Consider the following 11,356-nt stretch of genomic DNA (forward strand, 5'->3'; position numbering starts at 1 on the left):
TAAATTCTCAAGTTAACGTGCGGTGGGATATTTACCAGAGCCCAACAACCCAATTCTTACCTATTTACAAACAGCGGACCTAACAATCATAGATCATCGTAAATGTTTTGATCGATTAATGATGTGTAGCGGCCATAAATTTTGTTAGAAATGACTTACGGTTTGGGAGTCAACACAAAGTAAAAAATGCCCCCCCCCCCCCCCCCCCCCCCCCCCTCTCCCCTGTTCTGATGATTGCAAAACCTAAGATATATAAAAAACTAAAAGAGTTTACAATCCTCAAAAATCACAGATACTTTTTGGAATTATCTCTCTCACATTTATGCATTTCCTTTTTTGATGTTACCTTTTTTTTAAATCCAAACTTGATTTTTCACTCTCCCATTTATCTCGTAAACAAAAAGATAAGGCAAATGGATCTCAACAAAATGAAAATTTTAGAGTTTAGGTATGCAAAAAATTGAAATCTTTAAATAAAGTAAGTGAAGAAAATTATTTCACGCACTAAAAATGAACCCCAATTTTTTTGTTATCCTTGTTTGGGAAATTCTACTAGTACAACCCTAATTGCTTGGTGGAATTTTAAAAGAAAGAGATTTCTAATTGATCCTAACATGTTTTAAATATGGATATGCATGCCTGAAACATGTTGAAGATGCAAATGACCTAATGATCCAAAAATTTCGAGTAGAAAAAATTTAATTCTCAAGTTAACGTACGGTGGGATATTTACTAGAGCCAAACAACCCACTTATTGCCTACTTACAAAAAGTGGACCTATCTATCATAGATCATCGTAAATGTTTTGATCGATTAATGATGTGTAATGGCTATAAATTTTGGTAGAAATGACTTATTGTTTGGGAGTCGACACTCAGTTAAAAATGCCTTGCCCCCCATTTCCAATGATTGCAAAACATAATATATAAAAAACTAAAAGAGTTTACAATCCTTAAAAATCTCAAAAACGTTTTGGAATTATCTCTCTCAGCAATTGTGCATTTCCATTTGGGATGTTCAATTTGTTTTCAAATCCAAACTTGAGTTTTCACTCTCCCATTTTTCTCATGAACAAAAAGATAAGGCAAATTGATCGCAACAAAATGAAAATTTTAGAGTTTATGCATGAAAAAAATTGAAAACTAAAATAAATGTAAGTGAAGAAATTTATTTCACACACTAAAAATGAACACCAAAGTTTTGTTATCCATGTTTGGGAAATTCCACTAGTACAACCTCTAATAGCTTGGTGGAATTTTACAACAAAGAGATTTTTAATTGATCCTAACATGTTTTAAACAAGGATATGCATGTCTGAAACATATTGAAGATGTAAATGACCTAATGATCCAAAATTTTTGAGGAGTTGAAAAACATAAATTCTCAAGTGAACGTGCGGTGGGATATTTACCAAAGCCCAACTACCCAATTCTTGCCTATTTACAAACAGCGGACCTAACAATCATAGATCATCGTAAATATTTTGATCGATTAATGATGTGTAGTGGCCATAAATTTTGTTAGAAATGACTTATGGTTTGGGAGTCAAGACTCAGTTAAAAATGCTACGAAACGTTTTGGAATTATCTCTCTCAGCATTTGTGCATTTCCCTTTTGGATGTTCAATTTTTTTTCAAATCCAAACTTGAGTTTTCACTCTTCCATTTTTCTCGTAAACAAAATGATAAGGCAAATAGATCTCAACAAAATGAAAATTTTAGAGTTTATGAATGCGAAAAATTGAACACTATAATAAATATTAGTGAAGAAAATTATTTCACGCTCTAAACAGGAACCTCAAAGTTTTGTTATCCATGTTTGAAACATTCCACTAGTACAACCCCTAATAGCTTGGTGGAGTTTTATAAGAAAAAAATTTCTTATTGATCCTCACATGTTTTAAATATGGATATACATGCCTGAAACATGTTGAAGATGCAAATGACCTACTGATCCTAAAATTTCAAGGAGTAGAAAAAAATTAAATTCTAAAGTTAACGTGCGGTGGGATATTTACCAAAGCCAAACAACCCAGTATTTGCCTATTTACAAAAAGGACCTAACAATCAAGGATCATCATAAATGTTTTGATCGATTAATGATGTGTAACTGCTATAATTTTTGTTAGAACTTACTTATGGTATGGGAGTCACCACTCAGTTCAAAATACTACGCCCCCCCCCCCCCCCCCCCCCCCCCCCCCCCCCCCCCCCTCCGCCTTTTCCGATGATTGCAACACCTAATTAATAAAAAACTTAAAGAGTTTACTATCCTTAAAAACTCGCAAATACTTTTTGGAATTATCTCTCTCAGCATTTGTGCATTTCCATTTCTGATGTTCAATTTTGTTTTTAAAATCGAAATTTGAGTTCTCACTCTCCTATTTTTCTTGTAAACAAAAAGTTAAGGCAAATAGATTAGAACAAAATGAAAATTTTAGAGTTTATGTATGCAAAAAATTTAAAACTATAATAAATGTAAGTGAAGAAAATTATTTCAGGCACAAAAAATAAACACCAAATTTTTGTTATTCTTGTTTGGGAAATTTCACTAGAACAACCCCTAATAGCTTGGTGAAATTATATAAGAAAGAGATTTCTAATTGATCCTAACATGCTTTAAATATGGATAAGCATGCATGAAATAAGTTGAAGATGCAAATGACCTAATGATCCAAAATTTTCAAGGTGTAGAACAAATTAAATTCTCAAGTTAACGTGCGGTGGGATATTTACCAGAGCCAAACAACCCAGTTTTTGCCTATTTACAAAAAGAGGACCTAACAATCATAAATCATCGTAAATTTTTTGATCAATTTTTTATGTGTAATGGATATAATTTTTGTTAGAAAGGACTTATGGTTTGGGAATCAATACTTAGTTAAAAATGCCTCGCCCCACCTTTTTCGATGATTGCAAAACCTAATATATATAAAACTAAAAGAGTTTGAAATCGTTAAAATTCACAGATACTTTTTGGAATTATCTCTCTCAGCATTTGTGCATTTCGATTTTGGATGTTCAATTTTTTTTCAAATCCATACTTGTGTTTTCATTCTCCCATATTAAACGTAAACAAAAAGATAAGGCAAATAGATCACAACAAAATGAAAATTTTAGAGTTTATGAATGAAAAAAAGGAAAACTAAAATAAATGCCAGTGAAGAAAATTATTTCACGCACAAAAAATGAACACCAAAGTTTTGTTATCCATCTTTGGGAAATTCCACTAGTACAACCTAATAGCTTGGTGGAATTTTATAAGAAAGAGATTTGTAATTCATCCTAACATGTTTTAAATATGGATATCCATGTCTGAAACATGTTGAAGATGCAAGTGACCTAATGATCCAAAAATTTTAAGGAGTTGAAAAAATTAAATTCTCAAGTTAACGTGCGGTGGGATATTTACCAGAGCCAAACAACCCAGCTTTTGCCTATTTAAAAAAAGCGGACCTAACAATCATAGATGTGTAATGAGTATAATTTTTGTTAGAAATGACTTATGGTTTGGGAGTTAACTCTCAGTTAAAAATGCCTCGCCCACATTTTTCGATGATTGGAAAATCTAATGTATAAAAAATAAAAGATTTTACAATCCTTAAAAATCATAGATACTTTTTTGGAATTATCTCTCTTGGAATATGTGCATTTCTATTTTGGATGTTCAATTCTTTTTCAAATCCAATCTTGATTTTTCAGGCACTAAAAATGAACACCAAAGTTGATGTTTGCAAAAAATTGAAAACTTTAATAAATGTAAGTGAAGAAAATTATTTTAGACACTAAAAATGAACATCATGTTTGGGAAATTCCAATAGTACAACCCCTAATAGCTTGGAGGAATTTTATAAGAAAGAGATTTCTAATTGATCCTGTTGGAAGATAAGGTCAAGCCCAAACGACCAAGGAAAGCCCACATATGTAAGATTATTATAAGATGGGCCACATGACCAAGGAAGGCCCACAAGATGGGCCCAAGCCCATAATAAGTAGGACCCACAATGATTACCAAGATTTGTCCTTCTTATCACATCAGTTGGAAGATCAAGGACTCACAAAAGTATCTTTATCTTAGGGTCACAACCAATAAGAGTTTTAGTTTATGTTATATTTGTCTTTTATCAATATTGAGCTACCTAATTATGTTAGGTCATACCTTTAGTGTTAGAGTTTGGGTGTAATTGGGACAAGGGTAGTTTTTTTGTAATTGGACTCTACTATCTTCCTCTATTATAAATAGAGGTTCATGTACTCTGATTACAACAAGTTATTGATCTCAATGAAATATTTCACTTTTCCATAAATTCAACATGGTATTAGAGCAGGTTCTGTGAATTGACTTGGTCAAGTCACGGAGGTAATGTGATCATTTTCTCTAAACCCTAAACCATAGGTCTAGGTTCATAGTTTTTTTTTTTCAGTCCCTACACCCATTGTTTTTGTTGCAATTTTAACATCTATACGCAGTTTTTCATATTGCAAGTTATATTGACGGAAAGATATTTGAGTCTACTTTCCAAAGAAGAATGATTTGTTCCAATCAGAAATTTTTTCAGAGAGATATCGATATTTGAATGAGGAAAGCTTAGATTACAAAAAGGTCCGAGTAGCAGCAGCAATCTTCGGATTCCGAGCAAAGGTCAAATTGAAAAAGAGGTTCGAGCGGCAGCAGAAATCCTCAACTTCCAAGGTATTTTAAGCTATCTAGAAAGATACTTTATATGGATAATTATATATCAAGAGAAAGGTATGTAAGTCTATTTTCTGACCAATTCAACCAATTCTCGGTATGATATTTTTATAAGGAGATATTGATCTTGGAAGAGTCAATGGTCGTTCTAGAAAAACAAGAGAAACTTAACTTAGTTCGGCCAGATGACAAGGACAGAAATCTATCAGATTATTTATCTTCTGATAATTATATTTTATGAAGAGATGTTATACTTGGATGAAATTTATTTAATTTTAGTTTTAGATGGAAAATTTTCATTTCAATCTGATCTATATTGAAAGATATAATCCAATTGGAAGAATCAAAGGTCATGCTGGTATCCTGTTGTATTGAAAAATCTGAATTTATGCCGATTATTTTATGTCACTGTTTGAGTTGATATATCAAGAAAATATCTCACTTCTCCCTGGTTTGAGGGCTTATTTACTAATCTCTATCATTTGGGTTTATTGCTACTTCTATGATATTTGGTTAAAGCTGGGATCACTGCCATTACCTCCCAGCTTGAAGGGGAGAAGTAGAACAAGAACAAGAAAGAGGTATTTTATTTCTTATGTTCTGATAAGTTTATGTGACCAAAATATTCAAGAAAGGGGAGCACAAAAGATGAATCTTGTGCATCAAAGAAGAAATTTTTATATCGGATTATTTCAAGGGTTCTTTGACAAAGTTTACTATTTGGTTCATGTTATATGTGTTGGAAGATGGTCGTGTTATATTCAGCTACATCTATTATGTCTCTTTGGGGACATTATTATTGAATAAGAGGTGGCATCATGTGATCATTTATTTTACCCAATCAAAATGATCAAAATTTTTTGTGGTTGGGAGTCCACGACAGAGGAACTTCAACCCCGTAAAAAAGATAAAAATTATTTGTGGTTGGGAGTCCACGACAGAGGAACTTCATCCCCATAAAAAAGATGAAAATTATTTGTTGTTGGAAGCCCATGACGAAGGAACTTCATCCCCATAAAAAAGATGAAAATTATTTGTGGTTGGAAGTCCACGACGGAGGAACTTCATCCCCGTCAAAAAGATGAAAATTATTTGTGGATGGAAGTCCATGACGGAGGAACTAATGATTACATCTATGTCATCCCCCCCCCCCCTGTAATGGCTTTTCTGTCTCCTACCACTTGAGAGTCGTTGTCCTGTGGAGGTACACGATGGTGGACACTTCAGAACAATGTCGATAGACACACTACTGATAGCAGTGGGGTGTGTCCTACATCCAACATTAAGACTGGAGTATGAAGCAATTGCTTATCGGCTAGGAGTGATTTTTACTCTCACTTATTATGCCACAGGGCCTCATGGAAGGACGGAACAGAGTGAGGGGGAATGTTGGAAGATGAAGCCATATTGGAAGATGTGCCCTTTTATACAAAAATATTTTATACATCATTTGCAGGAAGCTGGGAGTTCATGTTGTTGTCTCACCCCCAGCTTGAGGGGAAGTGTTGGAAGATAAGATCAAGCTCAAACGACCAAGGAAGGCCCACATATGTAAGATTATTATAAAATGGGCCACATGACCAAGGAAGGCCCACAAGATGGGCCGAAGCCCATAAGAAGTAGGACCCACAATGATTACCAAGAGCTGGCATCCTTATCACATCAATAGGAAGATCAAGAAGGACTCACAAAAGTATCTTTATCTTGGGGGGGGGGGGGGGAGGGGGGGGGGTTAGTCAACAAAACGAAAATTTGATCTTCATCTTCATCTCATGCATCTACATGATCTTCATTTTCAAAGTGGGTGTTAGTGTGGACAAGTTCATCTTCAAAATAGGGTGTTAGTGTGGACAAGTTCATCTTCATCTTCATCTTCGAAATTTAAAACAATCGATTTTATTAATTATAAAAATATTTTAATTAAACCAAGTGTTTGAGTTAAAATTATTTTAATTGCCACTATTAAATCACTAATACAATAGAGTAAATAAAAAATAAATATGATTAATGAATAAAAAGTATTATTAATAACATAAGATAAATTTTTTACATGGTATTAATTAATAATATATTTTGACAAAATTAAAAGTAATTAATTAATCAAATGCATACTTTAATTATATTTTATTTACCAGATACTTAAATATGAAGTTTAATATAGTAATAAAATTGAAAAAAAATATTAAATAAATACATATTCAACTTTATTAATAACCTAAAAGAAAGATTATTCTAATAACGAGTTTGTGCCTTTAATATTAAAATCATCAAGTAACAAGTTTAGTACATATAAATGACGCATGTTCAAAAATAATAAGATACAACCATCATTTATCGTTCCACATGGAAGTCGATATGGCATCTCAAAATTGTGCGGCTCTTGTGGATTCTAATGCACTCTGCCTCCGAAAGTATGTTACTTGGCTACCTACATCCTCAAGACCATCACAATCATCGCTGTTTGTATCATCCATTGCACCTAATTGGACTGCATCACTCCTCCACCGAGCTCGCCACTTGAATCATCATCTTCATCTTCAAATATATCATCATAATCTTCTCCACGTATATAATTGTGCAATATGCAACAAGCATGTACAATTTTCACCTAGATCTTAAAAGAAAATGGAGGAGTGCCTTTTAACATGGAAATTGAGCTTTTAAAGCACCAAAAGTTCACTCAATAATATTCCGTAAAGATGAGTGCCTTCGGTTGAATAATTCTTTTTCATTTCTAGGAATATTATCTCCAAATTCTTGTAGATGATACAGGTTCCTCAATATGGAGCCAAAAATCCCGGGAGATTTGCATAACCAGCATCGACTGGATAATATTTTCCTATAATAGAAATTATATACCACATTAAATAATTGAAGATAAAATAGATAAAAAATGATTGCATAAAAATATATTACTTACCTTCAGGTACAAAGATTTTATCTCGATGTATACGGGAATCAGCTGGAGAGATAGCCTTTTCTATTCCAGAACCTCGGTTGATCTTCAACTGGAATGTTCGCTTTGATATGAGTTCCATCAATAGCTCCAATACAATCCTAATTATACATTTTCAATTAATATTGACTAACTTTGTATATTAATCTAAAATTATTTAGTTATAGGAAGTGATGTTACCTTGAAGTACGGATAAAACATTGAACTAGTTAAAATCTTCAAGTGTGTGCGTTCCAAAGTTCGTTTGATGTAATCAGAGTGAAGTTTGAGGATTACATCCAACACCTTGTTGAAACATCTCTACTATGACACTATAAGATTGTTGTTGACCAACAGTTAGGAGGAAATATGCAAGTTGTTCTTCAATTGAGATGGTCTTTGTGGCTGATAAAAACCCTTTACTAGTAAGTATATCTGCCAATTTGTGAAATACCAGTTGATTCATCCTGTAAAGTTTCCAAAATTTAACTGGTGATTTGTCTAGTGCCTTTTGCAAATACAATGGACCATTCATCCTACAAGAATGTGGTACACGTCTGTTGCAATGGTACATATAGTATCTTCCCATGGCGATAAACAAAGTTGTGAATGCAACCATAGTTGCAACCTGTTCTTCGTCTGTCATAGTATCCATGGAAATCTACAAATTCAATCGCCTAAATGTCATAAATGCAACTAAACATCAATCTTCAATCATAACCTATTTGTAATCACACCTATACACAACCATATTCATCCACATTCCCACATCCTACATTTAATCATATCCATACGCAACCATATTCATTTAATTGTCCACATCCATACTCATCTACTATATTCATCCATGCAAGATATATAAACACAACAACATATCAAATTTAAATATTATCCATACTAATAAGTCTTGTAACGTCATAATTCAAACATCATACCTAATACATAACAATATTCCAAAAGAATAGTGTATTTATAACGCATTACAATTAGTTTTCAAGACAAAATTTAAGCCACTAGACCCGCTCTTTTGACTGTCATCTCTGCAAACATGACCTTGTTACTTGGCGTATCCATCCATAAAGGAGCGTGAAACTTCAATTCTGCAAATAGGTCCAGGATTTCCCTGAGGGCTTTGACCAATCTCTTTCAATATCGAGCTCTTTCTCTTTAGGCTTCATCATGAAATTCTCAAATGTCTGAGCTATTCGATCCATTGCATCAATGAAACTACTAGTGTCATCATCGGGCATTTCGGTTCTCTTTCTACGATGACTTGAATATGATCGCTTGCTTCTTTCAGATTGATTACTTGGAGACTCATCCATGCTTAATAATGGCGATGGAGTATCCCTAACTATATCAACATACTTGGGCTCATCCATCGGGACATGTTCCAATTCATGGATGAGTTCATCGCCCTGATCTACAAAGGTTGCACCTCCTGACCCTACGGCTATTGTGTTTCCCACCACCATAGCTAATTTGTCATACAAGGGGCAACCTTCATGTCTATACTTCTTAGCATCTTTATGCTCCTACAAGAATGAAACATCTTTTATACTTCTTGGAACAGAGTTATGCTAACGATTAAAACATAAAAAATATTTTATAGTACATCATGATTACTGACCTTTATGTAGTCAAGCCATACAGAATTACATGCAGTAACTCATTGTGTGGTTGCATCCCAACTGAACCCACTAGTGTTGATACAACTCGTTACCGTTTGGTATGTTTTCTTCCATGATCTTGTTCGATTCTTCACCTGCTCAACAGTTTTTTTATTGACTGTGTCTTCATTGAACTTATTAACACAATCCATATATACCTCATGCTTCCATACCCCGTTAGGCAACTTGTTCCGTAGATTAACTTGCTCGACCAAGAGATCGAGCATTTTGCTATCGTCTTCGAAGGTCCAAATGTCATATGGTCGACCAGTTGGTTGTCTTCTTGCAGCCATGTATAATCTAAATCCGAGAAGGTCCTCATGGAAAAAACTTTATCAGACAACCTTTACCCATCACGGAAACACAAACCATAGAAAATAGAATATCATGTGGTGGATATGTATAACACCCGAATCTCCTCACCACATGGCAAAAACATTCCATAACACTTCAAAAATTCTCAACAACATTCTCAAACATCTCAAAATTAATTAAACTATTTTCACTACTGCATATGCACTAAACAATGAGAAAACACACATATCAAGTCCAAATTCACCGAACACCCCTGACAAGAGCCCCATTAAACTTCCCAGTCACTACGACCTGTACCTCGTCAGTGATGGGGGTCGGGTTTCGTTGGCTAATGGACGCCTGGGTAGGCATCTCAACCTTGTTTGAATTGGACTAAAAAATCCTAATAAAACCTAAACCATAACCCATCAAACACTAAAGTCAAACCCTATCACCTACTAAACTCTAAACCCTAAACACTAATTCCATAACATAATACCCTAAACCCTAGACCCCTAAACCTTAGAAGCCCTAAACCCTAAACCCAAATAACCCTAGAGCTTAAAAACAAAAAACCCCAAAAGCTTAAAAACCCTAAACCATCAAAACCTAAACCCTAAAAACCCTAGAGCTTAAAAACACAAAACCCCCAAAACCTTAAAAATCATAATCCCTAAAATACCCTAAATCCTTAACCATAAGCCATAAACCCTAATTACATGACCCTTAAATACTGAGTGTCAAACCCTATAAATAATCCCTAACACGAATCAAGAATTTAGACCCTAAACCATAACCCTAAATCCCACAAGTATGCACGAATAACCCCAATTAGGCACTGACAATAAAATTAAATCAAATAAAACACTAATTTAATAAAAAAAATATGGTTTAGTTATACCTTCCAAAATTTGGTGAAAACCGAAGCCGAATGGTGAAATCAATGCTGAATGGGGAAATCGATGCCTAATCGAAGTAGAAATTATGAAATCGAAGTCCAAATGTCAAGATTGAAGAAAATTGAAACCGAAATAGGGGAAATTGCAAGAAATCGGAAGGTATTTTGGGGGAAAAGAGAATAGCGAGAGGGAGACGGGAGTGAGATGTCGAAAGGGAAAAGAAAGGGAGAAAAGAGAGAAGAAAGGGAGGTCGAGAGGGATAAGAGAGAGAGAGAGAGAAGCGAGAGAGAAAAATGGAGAGCGAGTCCGAGAGAAGAGAGGGAGGCACGGAGACGAGAGAGGGGGTACAAGAGAGAGGGCGAGTTCAAGAGAAGACCGAGGGACGAAGGCCGGAGACGAGAGGGAGAAGAGATAGAGGCCAGAGATGAGAATCCGTGGGAAGAGAGGCAGCAGCGATGTCGGGGGCGCAGGGAGACGAGAGAGGCAGCAGCGACATCGGGGGCTCAGGGAGACGAGAGAGGAAGTGCGGGAGAGAGGAAGAAAAAAAGGAAAATGAGGATGCGCGAGAGAGGGGGGTACGAGGAGAGAGAGGGGCAAAGGGAGCGTCGCGTCCTTCATCTCAAAGAAGATCAAATATGGCCTTCTTTGAGATGAAGGATTTTAAACCGTGGAGATGAAGGATTGCTTCATCCCCTACATCCAGATGAAATGTCATCTACGCTCCACTAACGATTTCAAGTGTTGAAGGGTGTCATGTGGTTGAAGATCATCTCGGACTTCAAGTTGACCAAGGACGGCCCACATATGTAAGATTATTATAAGATGGGCCACATGACCAAAGAAGGCCCACAAGATAGGTCCAAGCC

The 11,356-nt window shown here is 35.1% G+C and overlaps 1 protein-coding gene across 1 annotated transcript; it reads left to right on the plus strand.

Annotated features, from left to right (window-relative positions):
- The first annotated feature begins 10,694 nt into the window (after positions 1-10,694).
- On the plus strand, positions 10,695-11,144 carry LOC137954944 (conglutin beta 1-like). The gene has a single exon (XM_068801837.1). It carries the CDS (start codon positions 10,695-10,697, stop codon positions 11,142-11,144), a length of 450 nt encoding a protein of 149 aa, XP_068657938.1.
- The last annotated feature ends 212 nt before the right edge of the window (positions 11,145-11,356 follow it).

This window comes from Aristolochia californica, unplaced genomic scaffold (assembly GCF_029961685.1).
Source record: "Aristolochia californica isolate CCGP_79_NKW_82.1479 unplaced genomic scaffold, dmAriCali1.0.hap1 SCAF_2, whole genome shotgun sequence".
Taxonomy (NCBI): domain Eukaryota; kingdom Viridiplantae; phylum Streptophyta; class Magnoliopsida; order Piperales; family Aristolochiaceae; genus Aristolochia; species Aristolochia californica.

Excerpts from the sequence above, each read along its gene's own strand:
- LOC137954944 (XM_068801837.1), top strand. The coding sequence starts at position 10,695 with ATGTCGAAAGGGAAAAGAAAGGGAGAAAAGAGAGAAGAAAGGGAGGTC.